Source organism: Lissotriton vulgaris, chromosome 2_1, assembly GCF_964263255.1.
Source record: "Lissotriton vulgaris chromosome 2_1, aLisVul1.2, whole genome shotgun sequence".
NCBI classification, from domain to species: Eukaryota; Metazoa; Chordata; class Amphibia; order Caudata; family Salamandridae; genus Lissotriton; species Lissotriton vulgaris.
The window spans coordinates 80,732,185-80,759,475 of NC_141687.1; the positions used below are offsets into that span (position 1 = coordinate 80,732,185).

Below are 27,291 nucleotides of genomic sequence, written 5' to 3' on the forward strand. Positions count from 1 at the left end.
GTGGTCTGGTCGGAGATGATCAGCAGGAGGCACTGGAGGGGTGCCGACTCCAACAAGGCGGTAGATAATGCGAGGCGCAAGTTGAATATCGCTATGCATAAGTTCTGCTCTACCAATGGCCTAGAATCAATCCGGCACGGCCTCATCCACCCAGGCCGCCCGGAACTTTATGGACAAGATGGGGTGCATCTGTCCGACAAAGGAATGGAGGTGTTCTGGGATAACTTGTGGGGTGCAATGGCGCTCGCAGGTTGTCTTTAAAAAAAAAAAAAAAAAAAAAAAAAAAAGGAGGTGGGTAGCCGCGAACCAGGGGCAGGGGGGGAGCCGCAGAAAGACGTGAGCCTCCCTGCAGCGTGGCGGAAATCCTACAATGGTTGGCTAACCAAACACACCGGCGGGCGGTGTGTAGGAGGAGGGCCACTCACTTTTGAATGCCGCACGGCAGGGTGACGTGGCCGCACAAAGGAGGGGAGGAACAGGAGGAGACGGCACTCGCGGCCCAGACCCGGCCGGACGGCAGGGCGCAAATGGTAGCGAGCTGGGGACCTAACTCCAGACAGATAAGCTCCCCTCCATGACACCCAGAAGGGCGTGGCCAACCAACCACTGGAACACCAATAGACTGACTAAGAACTGGTTGTGCACAAGTGCCATTTACGAACCGAGGAGTGCACAAAAAGACAGACACCTGTATCAGAAGATGGTGTCATAATCTGTAATGTGATGTGCATGATTGATGACTAGAGTTCGCAAATGAAGATTGCACAACCAGTATGTTATTAATATTTGTTATTAATATTTGTTTTGATATTAATAAATCTGCGGCCAACAATGACCACCACTAAGAACTGCTATTGTTGGCTGACATTTTCTAGTAGGGACAGAAAATGTATGCAGAATGCAGACCGGCGAGTAAGTATGTGTTGGTGCCCACTGAATAGGCGCATGCGAGGGTTATTGCAGAGGCCGCCGCACCCTCCCGTAGGGGGGGGGAGGCTCGAGGGCCGGCGCCATAACCCACGCGTGCCAGCAGTGGGGGTGAACTGGTTCTGGGCGCCCTGAAGCGGCCAGGAACCAGCGGAAGCGGGGTGCGCACCAGCCACCCCGACAGTAAGTGACCTCGTGACCCGGGCGCCCTCAGGGGGCGACCAATGGTCAACCTTGCTACCTTTGAACCCCCCAATCAGGGGAGTTCACCTGAGACCCCTAGGGGTCTCAGGAGGATTTAAGCACCGCCGCTCCCCAGCAGAAGCACAACGTCTTCAAGGAGCTGGGAGAGCGGCGCGACAACGACGGCCATTTTAGTTTTCTTCGGCGCCGAGGCCTCAGAAGTCTTCGATCCGACCAATGCGATGCGCACTTTCAGGTTCGATACCTGCACTTGCGCAGCATCTGGCGTCGAGACCGTAGTTTTCACTTTCGGTTTCGTTTTCACCGGGAGTGACTCGTTAACAATGTCCATGGCCGGGCCCGAAGGCGGGGCTGAGGAACTGATATCTAGGTCTTGGGTAAGGCCCGAAGGCAATCCCTCGACCTGGGCCTTATAAATCGGCACGGCCCCAGAGTCAGTTTGAGAAAGCTCCTTGTCCGAGCTACCCTCCATGGCCCGAGGGCCCCGTCGTCGTCTCCTACCTCCTCGACGACTTCTTCACTTTCGAAAACCTCGGCATCCGCGTCGTAGTCTTCTTCGATGTCCGATGCGGGGTATGATTCGGAGACGTCCTGGATATCTTCCTCCTCGACCTCCCCAGCATCGAAAATGTCTGTTGGCGCCGGTGCAGATTGCTGGGCCTCCAGGCGCGCAGCTCGACGGAGCTTGAGTGTCTTCTTGGACCTGAATCTCGAACAGGCCATACACTTGGCCTCATCGTGGTCCGGCGACAGACACTTGTTGCACACCGGGTGGAAATCGATGTGTGGGTACTTGGAGTTGCAGACCGGACATCGTTTGAATGGACTCCTGTCCATGATGGATGGTCGATGAGTCTGGAGCGTCGACAAGGCCTTCCGCGCCTAAAGCACGCGGAAGTACAGAACTCGGCTCGGAGCCGAAGTAGAATATGTTAAGCCGAACGCGAGACAATACAGACGTAAACTAAAGACCTTTTGGTCTCAAGGAAAGTTTTTCTATCGATTCCGACAAGAGGGAACCAAAGACATCCGAACCCAATGGCGGAAAAAAACAATCTGGGTATGGAGTCGATGCCTATGCGCACTGTAGTCCAGGGGAGGAGCCACCTATCTCGTGATACTTCGTAGACTCTTCCAGGACAACAATGTGCAATCATCTGGACCCAACACTAGGCGGCGATCTATGCACAGATATGAATTCAGCAGCCCACATGCCTCGAACACAGGAGGGCAGAAGCAAAAAGACAGGGGAAAAATGCACCAAAGATACCAGGTCTAACAAAAGGCCAGACTTAAAATGACCATTAACATGTTTGTGGAACTGGACCTGCTGATGGGAGGCCGTCTCACATGCCTTACCTGCACGCTGCAGCTCACGCACGTTTGCAAGGGAGGCCTGCGCAGCTTCTAGTTGCTGATTTAGCCGCTCCTCCTCTGCCCTGAGCTGGCGCTCTCGCTCTTCAAGAGATGCCAAGGTGGCCTTTGATTTGGTTTCCAGCTGTTGAAGCTGATCAACATCGGTCTGCTCACTAGAAAAAGACGAGAAACAAGGCTTTAGATTCACACCCTGCTGCTAACAGGTTTAAGCCACTATTGGACTGAAAACAGCGCCTGGTTTAATCACTGTGCAAACAGGGCCTCCGCAAGTTATAGAGCCGCTGGCAGATCTTAAAAAGCCCAAGGAGCTGGGACAGTATATATCAGTTATAGTTCGAGACAGACTTCCAGCACAGCTTATGACAACACTATCGGGTCAAGTGAAAATTGTACCGATTAGAGGTGTTTCAAACTCAGGGCGGTTTATGGTTAGGTTTTCAGGCGGTAGAACCCTAAAATATCCTGTCCCAAGTTTGGATGTAACAAGAAATCCTATTTCTTTGTTGCGCACACCTTTGTCCATACCGATTTAATGACTCTAAAACCTTAAGTACTCTCAAATTTTAAATATACATCAATGTACATAAATCCCATATAAATCAAATCAAATTGTATCAAGGTATTGCGATTGCCAAGTTATTTGGTTGGGAGGACTAGTGGGATTTCGCCACTCCCATTTTATGCATGAATTTCACGTTGGGATGCTAGGAGTGATTCTGATATGCATAAAGTATTGATAGGGGCACTAGTGTAGCAAACTAGTGTAGCAAATATGAATTTGTACAACAAATTTTAAATTGCACAATTGGAAACTGGGTTTATTAGCAAGTGCTGGTCCATTTCAATAAATCCCACCGGGTGCAGTGCAGTGACCCAAATGCATACAATGAAAGTGTGAATATGACCTTTGATGTTAAAAGAACTCCCATTTTCAATTGTATTGTATTGTATTGTAACTGCATTTATGTGAGACTCTGGGAGACATAAAACGAGAGCAAGTAAGATTCGGAAAAATTATAGCTCGCCAGAGAATACATATGCCAACAAGGGATGTAAGCGAGGTATCGAGGAATGACAATGGCATTATTTGTAGCCACAAATGACTTCACAAGTGACAAAACATACATTCACTTCTTTTAAATGGGCTTTACCTATTCATCAACAAAAGCACAATAATGCATTATTTTGCCCATTACCATTATATACTGAATATGGCATGGTGGAAAGGCAGCCCGTCTCGTACTTTGCAATACTTGGTAGTGTGCCACTGTGCTCAGTGGTGTGTGGGTGTGCTCTTTCAATCTATATGTGTGCCGGGGCTCTTCCAAACCCTGTGTGTCTGTGTGTGTGCTCTTCCAAGCTCTGTGCCTGTGTGTGCTCTTTCAAGCTCTGTGCCTGTGTGTGCTCTTCCACGCTCAGTGCCTGTGTGTGCTCTTCCACGCTCAGTGCCTGTGTGTGCTCCTCCACGCTCAATGCCTGTGTGTGCTCTTCCACGCTCAATGCCTGTGTGTGCTCCTCCACGCTCAATGCCTGTGTGTGCTCTTCCAAGCTCTGTGCCCGTGCGTGCTCTTCCAAGCTCTGTGCCCGTGCGTGCTCTTCCAAGCTCTGTGCCTGTGCGTGCTCTTCCAATCTCTGTGCCTGTGCGTGCTCGTCCAAGCTCTGTGCCTGTGCGTGCTCTTCCAAGCTCTGTACCTGCGCGTGCTCTTCCAAGCTCGGTGCCTGTGCGTGCTCTTCCAAGCTCTGTGCCTGTGCGTGCTCTTCCAAGCTCTGTGCCTGTGCGTGCTCTTCCAAGCTCTGTGCCTGTGCATGCTCTTCCAAGCTCTGCCTGGGTGTGCTCTTCCAATCCCTGTACCTGCTCTTTCAAGCTCTGTGTCTGTGCCTGTGTGTGCTCTTCCAAGCTCTGTGCCTGTGTGTGCTATTCCAAGCGCTGTGCCTGTGTGTGCCCTTCCAAGCGCTGTGCCTGTGTGTGCCCTTCCAAGCGCTGTGCCTGTGTGTGCTCCTCCACGCTCTGTGTTTGTCTGTGTGTCCTCTTCTACGCTCTGTGCCTGTGTGTGCCCTTCCAAGCTCTGTGCCTGTTTGTGCCCTTCCAAGCTCTGTGCCTGTTTGTGCCCTTGCAAGCTCTGTGCCTGTTTGTGCCCTTGCAAGCTCTGTGCCTGTTTGTGCCCTTGCAAGCTCTGTGCCTGTTTGTGCTCTGCCAAGCTCTGTGCCTGTGTGTGCTCTGCCAAGCTCTGTGCCTGTTTGTGCTCTGCCAAGCTCTGTGCCTGTTTGTGCTCTGCAAAGCTCTGTGCCTGTTTGTGCTCTGCCAAGCTCTGTGCCTGTTTGTGCTCTGCCAAGCTCTGTGCCTGTTTGTGCTCTGCCAAGCTCTGTGCCTGTGTGTGCTTTTCCAAGCTTTGTGCCTGTGTGTGCTTTTCCAAGCGTTGTGCCTGTGTGTGCTCTTCCAAGCTCTGTGCCCGAGTGTGCCCTTCCAAGCTCTGTGGCAGTGTGTGCTCTTCCAAGCTCTGTGCCTGTGTGTGCTCCTCCACGCTCTGTGTTTGTCTGTGTGTCCTCTTCCAATCTCTGTGCCTGCGTGTGCCCTTCCAAGCTCTGTGCCTGTGTGTGCTCCTCCACGCTCTGTGTTTGTCTGTGTGTCCTCTTCCAATCTCTGTGCCTGCGTGTGCCCTTAAAAAGCTCTGTGCCTGTGTGTGCCCTTCCAAGCTCTGTGCCTGTGTGTGCCCTTCCAAGCTCTGTGCCTGCGTGTGCTCTTCCAAGCTCTGTGCCTGCGTGTGCCCTTCCAAGCTCTGTGCCTGTGTGTGCCCTTCCAAGCTCTGTGCCTGCGTGTGCTCTTCCAAGCTCTGTGCCTGCGTGTGCCCTTCCAAGCTCTGTGCCTGCGTGTGCCCTTCCAAGCTCTGTGCCTGCGTGTGCCCTTCCAAGCTCTGTGCCTGCGTGTGCCCTTCCAAGCTCTGTGCCTGCGTGTGCCCTTCCAAGCTCTGTGCCTGCGTGTGCCCTTCCAAGCTCTGTGCCTGCGTGTGCCCTTCCAAGCTCTGTACCTGCGTGTGCCCTTCCAAGATATGTGCCTGTGTGTGCTCTTCCAAGCTCCTTCCAAGTTTTCTGCCTGTGTGTGCCCTTCCAAGCTCTCTGCCTGTGTGTGCCCTTCCAAGCTATGTGCCTGTGTGTGCCCTTCCAAGCTCTGTGCCCGTGTGTGCCCTTCCAAGCTCTGTGCCTGTGTGTGCTCTTCCAAGCTCTGTGCCTGTGTGTGCCCTTCCAAGCTCTGTGCCTGTGTGTGCTCTTCCAAGCTCTGTGCCCGTGTGTGCTCTTCCAAGCTCTGTGCCTGTGTGTGCTTTTCCAGGCTCTGTGTGTGCTCCTTCCAAGCTATTTGTGCGTCTGAGCTCTTCCAAACTCCGTGCTCTGCGAGTTTGCTCTTCTAAACTATGGGTATGTAAACAGTTTCTTGCTGCCTGTGTGACTGATAGTGTTTGCTGCAGTCCCTATGGACAACTGATTTAGATAGCCTGCATGGCTACAGACAATTCAGAAAATTAGCTACGAGTAAAAAGGAGAAACCAGGCCAGTTTAACCATATGGAGAAAAAACCAATATGCAAATACAATTAAAAAAATCAAAACAATGCCTAATCGCACCACAACTGTTTTACTACAACAAGAGTGCCTCCATGTACGCCATTCAGAGGACAACTGCAGTCTATAAATGAAATCATCAACATTAAACTTAATTATTACACTTTGCGAGGTAGTTCGACGTGAAATACCTGCATCGTCCATTTCTAACCAGAATATAGGGCATGTGACTGCAGGACGTGCAATGTCGGAGGAACCTCAGTGAATTCATCATAAGGAGAAAACAAAAACATCTTTCTGTCACCTGGCTGAGAGCGGTCTTACTATTGGACAGATTTGTTCTTTATCTTCACGTTTCAATGTGGACTGAATACACTGCTGTGGAACTCGACTCTGCACTGAGGCTTATTGGTGTGTAATCTAAAACTCTGGGAGGTATTTTCTTTTAAATCAACGAATTGTTTAAGAACTACTCATTATACTCCTATTGAATGTGTGTTGCACAACATATGCATATGAAATATATCCTATAAATGTACAGAATGAGAAGAATTTGGGATACTGTTTATCCCTTAATGACGTTTATCTGTACAGGAATAGGATATCTATACAGCACAACATTTGTCTGAGATTTTGAGTTTTATTTTAATATGACTGTATGATACCTTATTAGTTATAGCCCTGAAAACGCTCCTGATTTAATGGAACAGAACACCGCGACAAAAGCAAAGTTGTGGATTTATTCATAAATATAAATGAAAATCAAAAACAATTTTGTGAAAAGATTCCAATGTGGTGGCTGAATGGTGCACTTTGTTACACTAATTGAAACAGAACTCAAGTCCACAATACCAATAAACAGGACCTTGATATGGACACCGGTCTGTGTGGCCTTTGAACAGTACAATACAGCTACATTTAGACTTACAATCTAGAGCATGGGCCAGTGAAGCGAGCGCAGTGCCACGAATCCCAGCTAGCCTCTTTCAGTGAGCAGAGACCATACCTGTGGGTGATCCGGGACGCACTGTTTGCGTGTTCTAGCATCTGCGACACCTTCTCAATGTCCTTCTGGGTCCTGGATTCCTCGACCAAGGCAGACTCCAGATCCACAACCTCACTGCTTCGCGATAGGTAGAGGTTTCTTTCAGAGGTGCTGTAAAGATCAGGACATCAAGTCAGCTTCGTGCTTTACTTTGTGTATTTGATCTAGACGGTCATGGATGGTTTCCCACCATACTGTGAGAGAAAAACTTCCTAGGCAATTATATCAATACAATTAAAAATTAAAAGTATAAAACAGGGAAAATTAGACAAAGAAATCATGTAGAAAAATATGGTATATTTAATTATCAAAATAAAAACATACATTTAAAAACAACATTGATTATGCATTCTTCATTTGAATTTACTAATTTCATTGCTATTTAATACAATATACACAAATGTGTGAAGGTGGCAGTCTGTATCATTAATATCTATCGATATGATCGAATGCATAATCAATGTGGTTTTTAAATTGTATGTTTTTATTTTGATAATTAAATATACCATATTTTTTACATGATTTCTTTGTCTAATTTTCCCTGTTTGATACTTTTAATTTTTGATTGTATTGATATAATTGCCTAGGAAGTTTTTCTCTCACATTATTTTACCTCGTCCTAGGAATTGAGATATATTCACTTCTCAGGGGGTCCTTGTTTATTGCAACTGGTTTCCCACCATACTACATCGTTACCTCTACATCATGGGACTTCATATCTCAAAGGTAACTTAAAAAATAGCAAAAAACAATAAGTAAGGTTAACTCAATTTAATATTTAAAAACAAAGGTGTCAGGGCATTGTCCTTTTTATCATGCGAACAGTGTTGTATTCTGTTATCTCTCAGTTCCTGCTGCTCAGCCTGTGTGAGTGTGATGCAATGGAATGTTTGAATGAGTGGTCAGTTGGAGTGAGTGGGGCTGAGAAGCAGGATGCTCCCGGTGAGGCAATACTCACCATCTTACTTGTAACTGAATAAACCTACTTATACAATCCACACTATTGGACTGATTACCTACAAGGGCCTTGTCTTGTTTACAAAACTGGTGACAATTGAAAAAAAGAGCCATGTGCGAAAAGCTAAGAAACTGCACAAGAACCTAAGAGAAACAAGCTGGGGTCTGAAGAGAAGCCTATGCAATGTCCTAGATGCCCCACCTTTGTCTATTACAGCAGACAGTCTACAGAAATGGCGTTTGACATGTGTGGCTTGAAGACAGAATACCTGCAGAATTGAAGTTTTGGGCATCTCTCTTTAATGGCTGAAAGTCAGAGATGCCTGCATTCAGCTGCTGTATATAAATAGTACAGCAAGCTGGAAAAAACTCGACCTGGGAGTGGCTTTAGGTGCTGTGACTTGGTTGGCAATGCAACAGCAAGTGAATATTTTCGGCAAGAGATGATCGCGTAAGAAGACTAATGGGGCCATCACTGTTGTCAGGAACTAACCCGCTTCTATTGTGGGCGGTGAGTAATTTGCAGCGTGGGCTATGTGGCAGTGCAACTGAGGAGAAAAGCCAGTGACTTGGGCAGTGCTGATATGTGTATGCAGGAATTCATCTACTGTGACCCCCTTGTGCAAGAGACATTGGTGTATCTTTGAAATTTTAAGGACACGCTTGGGAGTCCTTCAACTGCAACAATCCGTCTGCAGGATCCTGAGTCAGTATGCGGCTGCTGTGATGTGTATGCAGCCATTCTGAAAGTAGCACAGTAGGCACAACCTGATTGTGATGTCAATGTGTTCCTCTAATGGCAGCTCATTGGTTACGGAGGCCGCAAGACGTTCCTGCTGTAGTGACCAACGCGTATCTCAGCAATGCTGATGCGACCTAAGGTGCTGGTAAGCCAGAATGTGTGAAAGTTTTTCGGAAGCAGAGTACGACGTGGATGTTTTGAGGGATCGTCAGCAAAAGAAGGAAACATCTCAAGTGCTGATGTTCACAGCACTATGTGAGACGGGCAAGTTTGGTCTGGAGTTTGTCTGCGCACCTACTTATCCTGGAGCAGGTGTATTTGCTGTGCGCAAGCCTGCTACATAATTTTTATTATTTTGGATGGTTCGTTCATGTCGTTGATCAGAATAACACTATATTCCAAGTCGATGGTGAAGTCATCCCGGAGCTATTTTGGCACTGGGCTCTATTGAGAGTTCGCTCACCGAATATTTGGACAGATTTTAGAAACTACTGTCACATACCAAACTAAGTATTTTACAACGCTATGCTGATTCTGATGCATATTGTCTTGAAGGTTTTGTTGTATACATTGGTTCCCATGCTTAATGGAGTAGTATCGCATGTGAGTTTGTATTTTGGTGACTGTTGCACTTTGGTTAGGTGCATGATCTTATGCGGTATGGGGTGTGCATGATGTCTTGTGTTGCACGGTGTAGTTTCCCGTTTGTGAGATTGTGTTTGTGTTAAGTCTTATGTTAGGGCCTTCTGTGGCGTGTGAGTTGGAAAATAATCTTTGTATAATCCCTGTGCATGGGAATTGGTGTGGTTGGATGATACCCAGATCAAAGATTTCCTTTGGGTTTGGATGATACCCAGATCGATGATTTCCTTTGGGTTTGGATGATACCCAGATCGAAGATTTCCTTTGGGTTTGGATGATACCCAGATCGAAGATTTCCTTTGGGTTTGGATGATACCCAGATCGAAGATTTCCTTTGGGTTTGGATGATAGCCAGATCAATGATTTCCTTTCGTTGTGGACGATACCCAGATCAAAGATTTCCTTTGGGTTTGGATGATACCAACATCCAAGATTTGCTTAGGATTTGGATGACACCCAGGTCGAAGATTTCCTTTGGGTTTGGATGACACCCAGGTGGAAGATTTCCTTTGGGTTTGGATGACACCCAGGTGGAAGATTTCCTTTGGGTTTGGATGATACCCAGATCGAAGGTGTCCTTTTGGGATGAATGTTTAGGATTGGTAGTCATCCATAAATTGCAGTAGTGGGAATGAGTGGGTTCCTTAGTCCTGCAAGGTGTGCAGTAGTTGTCATTACAGTCTGTATGAATGTGGTGTAATAGAATGTTCATGTGTGCATGGTTTGTATGACTGGTCAGTTGAAATGAGTGGGGCTGAGCAGCAGGATGCTACTTCAGGTGAGGCAATACTTGCCATCTTACTTGTAACTGAATAAAACTACTTATACAATCTACACTACTGAACTGATTACCTCGGCCTTATCTCGTTTACAAAAATACAGTACACCACAAATGGCCTTCTAGTCTCTTTAGAGAGACTGCAGCCCCTTGCCCTTCTTTCTGAATTGCCTAGGAGGTGAATAAAAGTGTTGCACATGCATGCATGACGCCTCGCACCAGTACAAAAGTGCAATGCACTAAACATAGAGGTAAATTGTAAATTGTGTGTCTTGTAATGTGCACTGCTACCCGCACCGCAGGCCTCGTAGCGCTATAGACCGCTGGGGAACCCGTCCTGGCTTTCCCTGTGAGATAGTCCCTCCTGGGAGTCTCCAAGGTGAAACCAGGCATCCCCGGCGTTTGTGAGGGGCCGTTGTGGAGATAAGGCAAGCTTAATGCCCAGAGTTGCCGAGTGTGATCCCTGATTAGAGTAGGCACCAAGGCGAGAATTATCAAGTCTGCTGATACTGGTCCAAGACCCTGCCGCGTCAGGAATCGAACCCTGGTCCCAGGCCGTTCTCTGCTCTCGGGTCTGCCGCCTCTACCCAGTGAGCCACACCACTCCACTTAGTGAGCCACACCACTCCACTACTATGGCTGTGGCCAGCATGTAGATTAATCCAATAGTGGATAACCCCAGTAGATACTTAATGCATTTAACAGGGAGCATGACTGAATAAGTTTGGATAGCATTCTGTACGGTTTACCAATTTAGGATTCTCTTCTATTAGCTGAAGTCCAAAGGGCGGTGTTTGAATACACTCTAAATGCAGGTTAAGAGGTAAAACTGCACATCGGCCTGGAAAGGGCTTGTCATAGCTTCACCCCTACTAGCGTCCCAAATTTTGATTCAGACCCTCAATTCCCAATATCTATGAAAAGGAACAAGAATGGTCACCATCTAACCCACCAACCAAAGGATATGCCAGCTACAATTCAACCTTGCTTTAATACAACACAAGAAACCAAGTCTACGAGCATTTAAATCCAACACTTCTATCCAGCTAACTCTTTTGGAGGGTTTACTCCTGAACAGAGGATTTGAAAAGAAAGCGGACTATCAGTACCAATAACCTGATTGTCGAGAAACTCACCCATCTCCAAGCTTTCCCAAAAACCTGATTCACTGGCGCATCTGCTCCTTACCTCATGGACCTCCTCCCAGACAACCACAGCTTCATAACAACAAATAGGGAAAACAGCAGAAGTGAGGTACCGTTCATCTAAATATTGATTACTTGTATGGAAATACACGGCCCAGATTGTGATTGCTTTAAATATATGTTAATTAAAAGCTTCAATCACCAATCCTTCGCCAATCTTCAAATCTCCTGTGCTAAATCTCAGCCCAGGAGCTCCCACTGCACTGGAGTATTGTTGGACCCCCAGGAACAGAATGTGAACCAACACAATAAAGAGGACATGCCATGAGCTTCTGTAGAAATCCTACTCACCGTTTCCAAGAAAAGGATTTCCATAGGAATCCTTAAAAGATTAGGAACAATGCCCCACTGCTCCACTTTCTACTCCTCAGTGCTAGACTTACCTCTTTTCTACATCAGCCTTCAGTTTCTGAACTTCCTCTTTCACAACCTCAAGGTTCTCCTTTTCTGCAGTCACGTTCTCTGACAAAACCTCCACCAAGTTCTGAAAATCAAAACAGTGGCTCACATGAAATGAACTTGGCATGCTTTCACATCATGCAGGATACGACTATCAATCAACAGCTACAGGTCAACTAGTACAGAATCTGAGTTTCAGTTATGCGGGCCAGATTGCATCTATTCTTGGCTCAGAACCAGGTACCAGCCCATGGGCCAGCGGGGTATAAGAGATGCGGCTCCATCTCATGTCAGCAAGCCAACCTCAAGATACATACTGCTTCGTACATGTTGTCTGCAGTGCTGCACAGCATGGGGTGCATGGCAAGATCATCACTTTTTGCGATTTTACATTTTGCAAAATGAACTTGAAATTAACTGTGAAGACTGATCCCCACATTTTTCAGGACAGGGGCTGCAATAAAACCAAATAAACCTTGAAGCCTGCTGTGGAAAAGGTGGTGTGAATGGATGTTAAATCAATCATCACTGATTCTCGTAAGAAAAAAAATAGCTTTTGGAAATTATTTTAAATCTTAGAACTCAACTACTGCGGTTGATATTAATTCCCAAAATGATAAATTGACTTTATTTTTAAAGTGATTGCCTTCACCACTGCCTCCTGCTAACATTTTCTGGGTAAGGAAATAAGGTCACTGCAATACCACATAGAGCTTACTTCTCCTAACTTCCACACTGAGCGATTGATGGCTGCAGTAGTTCGATCGATCTCTCTGCAGGTTTGGCTAGATTCCCAGCACCCTGGCTCACTATCCACTAAAACGACTTTGAGTATCCATTGATTGAAGCTTCTAACAAGTCATCCCATTTTTTTCTACCAGTTTGCCTTATCTGATCTTACCGCAGCCCTGTACTGGATTCTCAACTCCCTAATCTCGTACATGGCTCCTTTTTTAATGCTTTACCAAGATTTTTCTTTGCATCCTGCACTGTGGTGAGAAACACCCAATCAAATTGCCCTTCCTAGGGGCCTGCGTGAAGCTTTTAACAAAAACGTCTTTAAGCCCAGAAAATAAATAAGTGTACTCAGCCATGATGGTGTAGTCTCCCCAGCTGTCGACCATCATAGCCATGTGGGTATCAACATTGGTGTCGACGTCTGAAACCACCTTGGAAGAAGAACAAATAACTTCCCACTTCACATTTCTAAGATTGTTACTCACCTTCAATACATACCCACAATACTGAGTAGATGTCTCTGTAACATGCGTTAGTAGATCCCTCATAGTTTAAATCAGGGGGTTATGGTCACTCTCTTCCCTGTCTACCACTAACCTATCCTGCATGAATCTCAATATACTAATATCAAGAATGATGTAATCGATTTGGCTAGTGTATGTCCCTCTCAGAAAGTGGGATGGGAGACACATCGGAGGGTGAACGCCTGTTACATGCTTGAGACTATGGGTAAGGAATAAGTCCACCATTTGGAAAGCAGCCCCGGAAAGATTACTCCTTAAAGGGGATGTTAACTCAGGAATTCCCCACGTTATGTCTTCCTCACCGCACAAGTTCTATAAGATGCCGCTGGGTTCACAGGTTAAATTCAAGTCAGCTGCATGATGAGTCCCACTATAAGGAGCCAAGATCTCATCTAATAAGTGGTTAGATTGAGAATCCTTTAGGTTACCATAACTCCTGTTATAGATGTTAATTAACAAAAGGGATATTCCCTTTGATGGAGTAACAATCAGTCCTCAGATGTCGCACAAGTGGGAGCTTAACTACGGAGCAATATTGAACCAGAAGAGTAAACCAACCGATGGGCGTCCTGCTAGGGATCTTACAGTGGGTGAACAATAACTCTTGAATACACTTCTATGAGTGTTTTCAGTAGCCCACGTCTTCTGAGAAAAACGCACTCCTTAGGCATAAATGAATTGAACCCACTTCATATCACCTAGTTTTTAGTTTATTCCAGCAATATTCCAACTAAGGATAGCGGTAGTGATTGGCAACATTGTCAATAAAGATGGGAGAGTGACTGTGTCAACTGGCCCTGAAACAGATAATGGAGAATCAACCAAGTAGACTCCAGTCACTTGAGATACAACTACAGGTACACTAATGGAATGGAAGGTCATGTAGCAGAAGCAACATTAGGTTTGCTGGTAACCAATTTAGGGGGTCAGAACTCGAATTACAGCAATAAATTGTAGAGAGAATCAAGGGAGCACTCTTTTTAAAGAGGAAAACCCAGCCCACCCTATGAACCATCAAGATATCAGACACCATGGAAAAATAAGAATTTGCATTGAAATAAATCTAGGAGAACCTTGTTTTTTAGCTGGAAAAAAAGATTCAACACTATTTGAAGCCAAGCACTGGGCATTTGCCAGTTCTCTTACATAAGGACAAACCTCAGGTGGAAGATTTATTATAGATAGCATGACGTCTGCGGGTGACTGGGCTACCGACCACCCCAAACTTCCTTTCCATCCCCGGGGCCAACCCCTGCCACTCTCACACAGGCAAATGCAGCAGAACAATACGGCCTTGAGACCCCCTTGTGAGCTGGCCAGTTTATAGTCATGCTGGAATTGTCTACTACATTTACATTACAGTTTTGGGGCAAGGGAGGGGGGGGTGGGGGGGGGACTGGGGAGGCTCCTCCCAAATCAGGGTCATCAGGCTGAACTGGGGGCAAAGTCAGAGACAGCGCAACAGATTTCAATTCATGAAGTTCTGCCTCAATTACTCCCAGCCAGTCATAAATAGGTTTTAATTTGGACTCCCAAAAAACCTTCAGTATCGATATCGCAACCTCTACCTAAATCCCACATGGCGGAGGTAGGTTGGCGACTATTCTTAGATTTTGCACTTGGCTGGTGTCTCTTCCTGTTCACAGGCAGACCTATTGCTGGGGAGCAAAGCTGATTAGTCGATGGCTCCAAGGGCACAGGAGGCAAAGGACTAAGCGACTCAGATGAGGTAATGGTAGCGAGACCCAAAGACTCTGAAACTCCCACTATTGAGAAAATGGATTGTGTTAGTGGATCAGTAGTTAGAGATAAGCTTTGTTCTGTAAGTTCTTATTCTTTATTGATTACCCCTACAGCCCGATGAAGAAACCCATCAAGCGAGGAGTCCGTTTGCAGGTTGGGAAATTAGCTGATGTTGCGTTTACCCATCATAATAATGCTAGCCAGTGACCATGGGCAATCACAGAATACAAAGAAGAATATGGAAGGAGAACACTAGCACTAGACAATACCTAAGCAGCAGAAGTGAGAGCCCCAAAAAATAAACTGTTGAGCTAGGAGGGGTGGCCTGGCCTGGCCTGGCCTCTTCGGGTCAATGATGGGTTAAGAAGGGCCTGCTCTTTGCCTCGGCAGGCGGGTCCCTCGCCACGGAGGGATCCAAGTGCTTTAAAACGTTGGAGCCCTTCCTCCTCCGCTTAGAGCGCTAGGAATTGTGGGTGATATAGTCCCCATTCTGCACTCCACACTATCTGTTGTTGTATCTGAATGCAAACTTGACAGGTTCAAACCCAAGACTGCCAACTCAGTCTTTCATCCTACGGCAGGTAACAGAAATGCTACAGACTTTAATGTCAGTGCGTCCTCCCGATAGTGAAAGCCAGTTTTCAGTGCCAAGATTACTCATAAATTGTTCTGGATGCGATCCTTGCTGGATAATGTTGCCGGGATTAGACTTTGTAGCTGTGTCTTGGCAGCAGTGGACAAGCAGTTCAAGACCTAAGCTCTACTGAGCTGTTTGAGGGTAGGTGCTAGAAGCAGTAACAGTTATCCCTAGTCAATGATTGGGAATGTCCCTTCAACTACTCACTTTTGAAGAGTACTAACTCTTTATTGTAAATATAAAAGGAGAATGATAGAAGAAAACCAGGTTTCTTCCCTAATGATTACACAGCTCTTACCCTGCACAGGTTGGATAAAGGGCCTGATTACAAGTGGTCCATAGCAAAGGCTGTAATTACCATGTCCGATTAAATCAAACACGGATGTGTTCGGGATTTACTGGATTTGATCATTATCGCCAATGTGCAAAGAGGTGCTAGTGCAGACATCCCAAATGAAGGGGTCACTTGTATTCATGCCCTGGCCGTCCTTCAAAACCGTGGACACCTAGGATAACCCAACGTCAGTCACTTCAATGATGTGCTCCAATGGACAAATTTTTTGGGACGCATACCACAGGCATGTTTGAGAGATATTCGTATTTGTACTCCCGGAACAGAAAGTATGTGGTGATAGGGTACTTGCAAGGGGCCATTTGAAGACATACTTACTACTCCCTGAAGATGAGGGTAGCACAGTAGAGAGGTTGTCCACCACAGTGGGTTGCACCCTTTTACTGAGACAAGGATTTAGTCAAGGATTTAGGCTTTATCAGGACAGAAGAGTCGGCTATTCTGCACTACTCTCACCCTTCTTACCACTTTACTGGAGGTGGGGAGTGGAAGGCATGAGTGAATTGAACAATTTAGATGTAGCAGGCATTGGGCATGAGGTTGGGTCTCCAGCACAGACTGTAGGCTGTTGCTGCTGATGTTCCTGATGCAGGAGGAAGGAGGCTCTAAGGCTTGACCTCAGTCTTTAACTTTCACAAGAATGCTGGTGAGTCTCCAATTCTGTTTAGAGGCCCAGGCTCGGCGCTCCAGCGTTTAGAGTGCTTGGATCTTTTAATCCTTAACGTTCATTACATAAACTCTGCCCTTCCAGCCAAGAGCATATTGCAGTGAACATGCATGGAAAGTGCCCTGAATTTTTGGTGAAGTTTGTTTAACACCAACATACCTGAGGTTTTTCCCATAGTCCTATTGACTGTAGGCAGGAGCAAGGACAGCACGTGGCATTCGCGTCTTTGCACTGTAAGCGTACTCAAGGGGTGGCGAATGTAGTATCTGTAAATGACATCTCCTATCTGGAGGCTTGGATGCAAACAGCTACGGCCAGTGGCAACTGTTGGTTCGCAAGCACCCCCTTTCATAGTCTCCTAGAAACAAAGAGTTTATGGGGCATGTAGTGAGATAACGGAGCAAAAAGGGCTAAGTACTCGTTCATGCAAAGAGAGGGAATAGATGTGCAGGTGTTTGGATAGAATAGTAGGCTTCTTTTTTCCACTCATTTTGTGAAAACTACAGCAGCCTACTTGAACCGCAGATGAGTCTAGAATAAAAGGTACAGGAGGAACATGCATGCTAGAATGACCGAAACATCTGTTGCATGTAGAAGGCAGGTTCATTAACTGCTGTGTGAGTTTCAGGGTACCAATGTAGTACGGGTGAGAGGAGCTAGGTCTTCGGCTACATGGAATGCCACAATGTCAGGAATAGGGTATTTTGCTCAACACTGCACGGGCAGCAAGAGCCAGGCTCTCTCTCTAAATCCAGTTGGTTGTAAGGAGTGCACAGCGCAACAACCACAAAATGATAGTACAGGAGGCAGAGCAGTAAGTGGTGGAGCTCCTGGTAGCATGAGGCTAGAAGTGCCTGAAATGACTGGTGTACCGTGTGACCAGAGGGTAGGGTGTAATATTTTTTTTTTACATCTTTAGTTTTAATTTTGAGTGAATATAAATAACAAACTTAATCATCTCATCTTCCATTATTCTCTCAAATACTGTTTCCGTGACATTCACTTTTTTCTCATCATTTCCATCTGAACTTCCCTTCGCTTGCCTGATCTGTGAGATTCACCCATGTCACTTCTTACCAATCTGAATCCTTTATAACTCTGCCACTGCATCAATTCAGTTATATATTCTGCTGCTCTGTCATCTCTTCTGATCATTTATCATTTGGGATTCTTCTGCTAATGCCCATTCCTATACATATTGAACCCAGACATTATTAGGAGGGTTAGTGCAGTGACTAAGGGGGTATCAGCCAAGGGAGATACCTGTGTGTTATGGTTGGACGAGTGAGTTACCTGTGTTAATTGCAAGGCAACAAGAGGTTCCGGATGTTTATGGTTGAAACAGCACCAGTAACAACTTGACAATATTTAGAATGGCTTGGTGCATAACTTGTTGGGACTTCAGGGATTGCTTTAAGGGCCTTGTCAAGTGTTTTCCTTAGTTGGGGGTCCTTTACAGATACTTCTCCATTCACCAATTAAAAAGATAGAATACAACCAATAGATGTTCATGTTTATCAAGAACAACGGAGGAAAGCACAGGGCTAGCTAGTAAAAACATGGACACAACAGGAATGCACATCTTTTAAAAACCATGAAGCACACTTTTATACCAACACCTCTACTTCGAACACTGGCAGTCAGTCAGGGTGATCATCATTGAGGGAGGAGCCATGGGTAGCAGAGTACCTAAATGGTCTTTTTGGGGGGGGGGGGGGGGGGGGGGGGGGGAAGGGGTTTAGCACTCAACCATCTGAAAAAGAAGAACACGAAAAATAGATTTATTCTAATCACTAAATATGGTGCAAAAGTTCTGCAATAAATGCAGTTATGTGCCACAAAATATCTTTTTTTATGCAACTAAATGTTTAATTCCTTGCCACAATATCCTAGTGGACTGAGATGTATACATCTTATAGTTCAGTTGACAATAATCCACTCCCGTAGTGAGACTCGAGTCGCACAATTTTGTATCACACACATACTTTCAAATTGCAGACCTACTAAGTCATAAAACATAGGGCTGCTTTGTGATCTCGAGTTTACTAACTTTCCAGAAGTACTCGAACTTAAGCACCCGAGGTCCTGTGCCAAGGATTCAAACATATATTCAAAGCAAGACGTCAAAACGTGCACCGTGAAAACAGAATTTGCTGCATAAGAAAAACAGACACAGAGGCAATATAATATAGGTTTTAATTATTCTAACTAGTATGTCAAGAAAAAATCTCGCATGTAGCTTGGGGTTCCATCTACAAATAAAGGTTACCAGTTCGGGTAATAGACATCTTTCTCACCACGAAGTAAAATAGTAGCTTGCTTTTGTGCACTCAAACACAGAAAACAATGTATTTTGGTAAACAGTAAAATCAGACAACCAGTCATATACAATAGAGATAAGGGTGCAAGACATGTACCTCAAGATCCAAAGTGCTCTCAGATAATAAGGCATCACCGCCCTCGCTTACGAACAACTCCAACTTCTCCATCTGTCCGGTTTAAAATATGTTCGTTATATTTTCAAGTAACAATATGAGATACATAAAAATGGAAACACCTAATCAATGTATAATCCAGAAAAAAACATGATATCCTTAATGACAGGGCAAAGGAGGAGAAATAGAACAGAAGGTATAACATAAGAACACAGACATCATAAAGCATTGTTCATAACTTGATCTCAAGAGGACCACCAAGATAGATTCTCCCTTTTGTAACTGTTAAAAAACTGAAAAAAATAAAGTTTTTAAAACAGATGTAGAAATTTCAGAGAATTCTCCCCTTGGGAGCGAAATCCACCAAATACTCCCGAACCGGCACAAGCAGAGAAACTTGGGTTTGCGCCCGCCTGGCGGGGGCATTTTTGAAACTTCCGCCACACATGAGCAAACACAAAGTCTTTTTATCACCTGGCAGGAGCTTTAAACATGCTCCGACCAGCTGGAAGCAGACTTTTGATCTGTTTCCCTGCACAAACAGATCAAGATGTTACTCCTGCCCCGACGGAGCAGCATACATAACAGCTCCTTTTGGGCGGAAGCAGTGTCCACTCCTGTAGCATGCGGGAAGCCAGCTGGCGCTGAAGGGATTCTGGGGCTAACCGTGGCCCTCCAACACCTGCATGGTAGGTGCCCTTAGTGGATGGGTCCCCAGGGCCAAATAAGGCTGGAGGAGATGACCCAAAAGGCCCCTCTCCCCTTTAAAATACTGAAGGCCCTAGGTAGATAGGGTCCCTATGGGGGATATATATATATATAATCTCCTCTATGGTTCTCCCTTTTAATTGCTGCTCAATACAAACAAAACAGAATAATAATGAAAAATTGTGGGGAGCCTATTCTGGCATAAGATCACGTTAGACGCGTCAGATGGCACAGTCGGCTCACGTGACAGGAAATGCCTCTCATTCAAATAAGCGACTCTAGGAGCGTGGCTCTAACATTCAGGGTGACGGGAAGCGAAATAAGTCAGGACGGGGACTTAGTCCTTTGATGCAGTAAGTAGACAAGGAGCTACACTCCAATCATAGCAAATGAACGTTGTACACAGAACAAAACTTTAACCAATGTTTCTTTCTTTTTTCTGATAGTGTGACTGCAAGGACGGTTCCACCAGTTAACCTTATGAAGCCTAACTAGAAGGTAGGCTATGTAGGTGCAGAACAATCGTACCACTGCATGTATACAGTATCAGGGTGTGATGTATTTCACAGTCTGTCTACCGTGCCTTTTTAACTTTTATGTACATAATAGAGATTAAGGGATGTCAACACACTAGTGAATGAAGATTATCACAATAGCACAGGAGATAATGCATATAAACATGGAAAATGCATATGAGAATTTTTTAACGATATCCATTTTTTTCTCCATTTATAGTTCAGACCACAACAAAGGAAAGAGTCCAAACAATTGGCCTGTATACTCGGAGTGCATGTTTTCTACCACATGAATGTATAAAACATTGGAATATCAGCTGCAACACGCAACATTATATAAAGGATTATCACAAGGTTTACGGTCCTGAAGAAAGCCGATTGACCCATGTGGGCATTTAAATGGCTGAAACATGCTAGTAACAGATGGATGGGGCCACTAGAACCCCTGAACATCATATTGTTTTTAAACATTGCAAAGGACCAACTGATTAAAAAGACAGTAGGATTTGGCAGGCAATTTTGACATAACAAATCCCTAAACATATGTTCAAGCGATCCGCTTAGAAAAGCGTTGTGCCCGCCCACCCACACTAGGTGAGTGGTACCTGTGGGTGAGGACCCAACAATATATCCTACAAGGTGTATTGATCACATCGATTTGATCTGACACTGATGTGATATACTTTGGGCCACGCAAAAATCTCAAGGATGAAAATGGGATTTAGAAAACAAGGGTGACCCTCTCTAGTGTTAATCAACATTGACTATACACCATACACTTTAGGGCAGCATAGTTAATTTTGACTAACAACCACAGATAAAAGGGTAACCTCTACTGCGCACAGTGTTCAATCTGTATACTACAACTGTTCAGAGAAAACCAAATTCCTCTAGATACTGACACCCCGTTACATAACTAATGCCCTACTACAGACAGTCTTTTCTTGTATCAAACACCTCCCAGTCACCAAACCTACAGTGAGAAATGAAGTGGATAGCAGTAGAAAAGTGGGTGTCCCCCAGGGCTCAACATTGTCCCCCTTCTTTTCAATGCCTATCTTCAGCCTCTGGTGGCCACACTGACTCGCATGGAGTGCCAAAATTTTCAATTATTCGGATGATACCCAAATCATCATCCAGATTGACAACTCTCCCCCGGCCCACGCACAGATGCAGAACATTCCAAAGTACACGGTCAACTGGATGACGCCAACTCCCTCAAAATCAACCCAGATAAAACCGAGGTACTGGCCATCTGCACGGATATCAACTCTTGGTGCGACCTCTTCTGGCCACAAGAGCTTGACACTATCCCTAAGCCAGCCTAAGTCGTAAAGAACCTAGACACAAAAATTGATGCCAAGCTCTCCATGTCCCACCAGGTATCGTCTGTGGTGGGAACTTGTGTGGGCCTGCTAAGACAGTTACGAATACCCCCCCCCCTCCTATTCACAGCACTGCGAATGGCAGTGTCGGCAATTAACTTGTCATGATTAGACTATGGTAACTCCCTGTTTATTGGCCTCCCGGAGAAGCTGCTAATGAAACCACAAGTAATCATGAGTGATGCTGCCAAATTGATTTTAAGGCTCCCAAGGCGGGCGCACGCCACGCCCCTACTGCAGCAGCTGCACTAGCTTCCGGTCAGGCAGAAAACTAAGTTCAAGGGCTATGCGTAGCCCACAAAGCTATCCACGGACAAGCCCCAACTTACATTAGGGACCGGCTGGTAAACTATGTGAAGGGAGGTCTCTCCGCTCCTCGGAGGCCGGCCTGCTAGCTTTCCCCCGTTTTAATACTTCGTCCAATGGGGGCCTGATTGCTAGCTTTCCCCCGTTTTAATACTTCGTCCAATGGGGGCAGAGCCTGTTCCACAATGATTTCTCAACTATGGAACAAGCTACCGACAAGTCTTTGAAAAGAACCCGTCCTCCTCCAATTCAGGAAGAAACTAAAAAACACACTCCTTTTTGTCAAAGCCTGGCGCATAACCTAAGCCAAGATTTCGTGGCACACTCCAGTAGATGAGCCAAGGTTGGGCTCTCTCAGTGCTTAGAGATCTGTTGGTAATAATGCGCTTTAGAAATCCCAATTAACATTAACATCACTGTAAACAGTGTTTACACTACATAGACAGTTTTGTGAAACTCCTATCAGAAATATACCACAGAGTATTAAAAAGTATCTAAGAACAGAGTACACTCTATGCAAAACTTGTCCGAAGGGAGACTATTCACGTAAAATAACCAAGGTCTCAAGGTGCTAAAGATTATACTACCTGTAGCCTTCATACTGTGGTGAAAACTTTATAGATAGTCCATCTTGTGAAGCAAAACAAGCGCATGTATATACCTCTAATGCGTGATGCCCACAGTCTTCTAAGTTATGCAGAAATTGTTGTGACTAGACAATTCTCTCTAATAACTCAAGGACACTTGCAATACTTAGGATATTATATGTAGAATCTTTGCTCTGTTGGAAAGTTTTTCTGCAGTTCCAAAAACCTTTTTGTTGAACTTGCTGTCAACTGCACAGAGTTACTCTTTAATAGAAAAAGTGCAATACCTCTACACAACTATAATGTGTTAGGCGCATATGCATTTTGTAAACACTGACACCCATTAGCTAGACACAGGCTGTACAAAATTAGGTAGAAAAGTAATATGGTATTTATTTGCCATTAAGTAAACTATAAAACAAACCAACACACTCTTTGGATAATGTTACCAGTGCTGTAATTTGAGATGCAATTATAGGGTTATTTTAACCTTTGGTTATATATCTCACAAAGCCTGACATTTCTTAGACATATCCTTGTTTCGTAATAAAAGGAATTTACTTTTAATGATTAATTTGTAGATAGTCGCTCAGTACGCAGACTTCTTTGTTTAACCTAGGAAGTATTTATCATTGTTGTAAGCAAGCAAACCACCTGTTTTTATTTGACTTAAAATGGAACTATATTATAAATCTGATCTTTAGCAGAGTTCAACATTCTTTCAGTAGATTATTTCTTTTGTAAATTCTTGAATTTTACTAAGAAGTTGTGTGGGTATTGTCAGCAAGTATGGAAATAGCATTACTTTTGTATCATTATGACACCTAAATTTAAACCGCATGAGGTGTTACTGGATCATTGTTCAAGAAATAATTTAGAATTGCTTTATGCTGTACATTTGCTTCCTCCATTCAAAGCAACATCAGTGATCATGTGCCACATGGAACTTAGAAATGCAATGTCTGACATTTTTAAATTGAACAAAATCATAGCATGGTCAGAAGTTACATAAAACGGAATAATAAGGTAAACAGAATGTAAAAACTAGAAGTCAGAGCCAAAGATCCTAAATGTAAGCGCTCAGATACACTCTTGGGTCAAGTTGCGCTATATAAAACTTTATAAATAAATTAAAAAAAATATATATAATAATCTTATTGGTGCAACGTCACATGGGGCACCTATGGGGGTTGGGGGGGTTGCAATTCTGGCCAATGGGTTGAAATGTAAATATGTGGCTGTGGATACTCCGGGTCGATGGGTTGTGGTAGTCTGTCATACTACTAGCGGAGCTAAATTTACCCTCTGCATAGAGTATGGTAATATCCTGGATAATCCCTCAGTTATCCCAGTAATTGATATCGCGGACCCTACCCATAGTTCTGTGTGGGGACCTGAATATCAACCTCCAGAGTGATTGGAATATACTGGCTCAGTTTTCATACGCCGTCCGGAAACCCAGAGTATTTAAAGCCCTGGAAGGGTTGTCTAAAGAACACAGGTTTTTTGATGTCTGGGCTGGATTGAAACCAGCAGAGCATGGTTATACATATTTTTCTGCTCCACATTCTACACATGCCCGTCTGGATTATTTCTTTTTCTCAAATTGGCTCCTCGCTGCCTGTAAAAATCAACAGATACCCCCAGTTCCTTTTGGATCATATCCCACTAGTATTAGCTATCCAAGGAATGGGGGTAAAACTAGAAATGCATGGAGCTTTGAGCGTGGCTTGCTCGCTAACGAAAACCACTGAACACATTTAAGCAAGATCCCAACATATTTTAAAGAGAATGTTGGCAGTGCCACATCGGATATAGCTAGGGATGCATTCAAGGCCTGTTTTTCCAGGGTGAGACACTTAGATTTTCACTGAACCGGACAAAAACAGAGAGGCAATACGTGTAGACCAAACAAGATGGCTTAGTTGTCGCAGAAGAAAATCTGATGAGAGTGTTGCAGCAAGGAGTGGATTTGAAAGAAGCCCAGGTTGGGGTCTTAACAGCCAGGGCCGCAATAGATGACATTTTTGCAAATAGAGCAGCAGAGAAGCAGAGAAATATACAGTCTGGAAGAAGAGAACATACGAATGCAGTGAGCAAGCCGTGCATCATCTGGCGGTCAGAGCTAGGCAGAAAGGCTTGAGTAGTGAGATACAAGAAATTTGTGATCCTAATCTCAGGTTAGTCGCAGATTCAAATAAAATAAGAAGCGCTTTTCAAACTTATAATCAAGCCCTATATACTCAAGATATTAGGAGAAGTTCACCATATATTGAGGAATTTCTTCAAACGGTGCTCGCAAATAACTTGTCCATCATAGAGGGGGAGTCTCTAGAAGGAGAATTATTATGGGAGGAGACTCTTTTAGCTCTTTCCAGCTTACCCTCCGGGAGAGCGACAGGAATGGACTCTATCGTCTCCGAATTTTATAGAATATTCGCCTCCAACTTAAAAATCATTTGAATGCACCATTTAATAAAATATATGATGGCGCTACTCCCCCGCCTTCGAGGTCGGTTGCTAAAATTGTAGTATTTCTGAAAAAGAACAATTAGCTGTGGAGTTAGGGTCCTATCGGCCAATAACACCATGTGGGAGGGCGGTTTGATAAACAGGCGAGGAGGCTGTATGTATTTTCGAAAAGGAAGATTTTTATTTTCAACAGTGACACTGATGGGGGTTTCAGGGAGTTTTTCCTCTTGTTCTTCTCCCGAGGTGTCTTGAGATGAACCAGAACTCGACGGGGATCCCAAGGGTGATGTTTCTAGTTCCTCTTCCTTGGTGGCAGGGTGATCTCCCCGGAGGCTCATAGGAGGGAAAAAGAGGAAGCCGTCAGATAGGGATTTGCATTAAGTTGGATGGATTTATACCCGTCACCACACATCTGGTGCTGAGAGGACTCCTCTTCTTGTGTGGGGCTTTTCAGGTTAGTGGGGGGGGGGACTTTATTCAGTGTCTAGGGTAGTACAGGGCAGTGAGGGATACAAGAAGGGCTCTCTAATTATCACACACAGGTTTAAGGGGTAGATGGAGAAAGAACTGCGTATACTCTGGGTCTTGTTACAAATATACCCCTAAGGATTCACACAATATGCTGGCACAAAGTACTGAGTGGTTTTCCCCTTACCCGTTTCCACTACACGCTTCCCACAACCCTCCTCCCAGTTCCCTCAAGCCACTTTCACTCACTGGCTCTGCCGCAACTCTCCAGAGTTGCAGCCGCTCCCCAGCATCCTCCGTTGGACACCACCAGTCCTCACACCAATTCTCGTCCGGTTCCCCGGGTTCTCCTGCTGGTCTCGCCTCCTCTGTTTCGGGTCCTGCGTCTTCGGTCCCGGGTCCCGCGTCTTCGGTCTCGGGTCCCGCGTCTTCGGTCTCGGGTCCCGCGTCTTCGGTCTCGGGTCCCGCGTCTTCGGTCTCGGGTCCCGCGTCTTCGGTCTCGGGTCCCGCGTCTTCGGTCTCGGGTCCCGCGTCTTCGGTCTCGGGTCCCGCGTCTTCTATCTCTGCTCTGCTTTCCGATGTCCACGCACAGGGTCTGTTCTCACTCCTCAGCTCACTCGACTTCCTTCCTGTCGCTAGCGTGCCACCGGTCTCCGACGCCTCCTCTGGAATTCGGCCTCCTTTCATTGGATCGGAGGGAATACTTCCCGAGTCATTCTCCGTCACTTCCGGGTTACTTCCAGCGTCTGCGTCTTGCTGTGAACAAACAGAAGAGGGGCATGGTTGTTGTAGTCCCCTGACGTAGGACCGGTCTCGGCGTGGAGCCTGTTGCCGCGAATCTTCCCATGGTGACACCCCAGTGAGTCCTCCCTGCGTTTCCCGCACTTCCTCACACACCAATAAAGTATGATTCAAAAATATACTCTAAAGTGTTGGCAATGAGATTAGCCCAGGTCATAGCAAAACTGGTGGCAAGTCAACAACACTGATTTATTCCAGGGAGGGATACCACCGACCATAGTAGATGTCTGATTTCAATGTTCAATGCACTATAAGTGTCAGGAGACCCTATGGTTTTAATATTATGCAACGCTGAAAAAGCATTCAATAGAGTCTCCTGGCAATATCTTTGGAAGGTTATGCAACAAGGGGTAGAGGTACAAGATTTATACAGGGAGTGACAGCTTTATATTATAACCCAATAGCAAATGTGTCCATTTCCGGGGGTATGACGGAACTGATGCCAATTACCCTTGGGTCTCAGCAGGGATGTCCCGGTTCTCCACTCCTGTTCGTTTTTATATATTGATCCGTTTATAAGAAAGATCATGCAGAGTATTATAATATTAGCTTATGCGGACGATATCGCAGTAGTAACTCCCAATCCGGAAACAGTCATTAAAGCAATAGAGATGAAAGTATTCCTCTTTGCGGGCATCTTGGGCTTCCCTCAGAATAAAGAGAAAACTCAAATCGTTATTAACGATAAAATTGTATGGGCGGATAAATGAGTAAGCAGTCAAGCAATATATTTAGGTGTCTGCATATCCTCTAATGTGGTGAAGATCGTAGATTTAAACCTAGAGCCGGTGTTAGCTAAAATTAAGAAAGATCTATTAAGGCTGAACAATTTAAATCGTACTATGATTGGCCGTAGCAATCTTTTAAAAATGATCTTTTTCCAAAAATATCATATTTTTTTTAGATTGATCCCCTTGGAATTTTCCAACAGCTGGCTTAAAGTGTTTGACTGTATTTTTTCGAGATTTTGATGGGCCTATACCAAACATAGGAGAGCATTTCAGGTACTTATCACTTCCAAAAGAAAGAGGTGGGTCGGCGCTACCAAATCTTAAATCTTTGGCCACGATGCTGCAATATCTCTGTATCTTGTTGATGAATTCTCCATCTCCATCTCTATTGA

General features: G+C 45.1%; 1 protein-coding gene across 2 annotated transcripts in view; it reads right to left on the minus strand.

Annotated features, from left to right (window-relative positions):
- Positions 1–27,291, minus strand: part of LOC147729596 (uncharacterized) — an 82,300-nt gene that overhangs the window by 34,924 nt on the left and 20,085 nt on the right. For both annotated transcript variants that reach the window (XM_086958462.1, XM_086958463.1), the window contains exons 2-5: positions 18,909–18,980; positions 11,815–11,915; positions 7,069–7,218; positions 2,491–2,660 (exon numbers count right to left, since the gene is read on the minus strand). In XM_086958462.1, the coding sequence (XP_086814588.1) occupies positions 2,491–2,660; positions 7,069–7,218; positions 11,815–11,915; positions 18,909–18,980 (493 nt within the window). The remainder of the gene's footprint in view (positions 1–2,490; positions 2,661–7,068; positions 7,219–11,814; positions 11,916–18,908; positions 18,981–27,291) is intronic.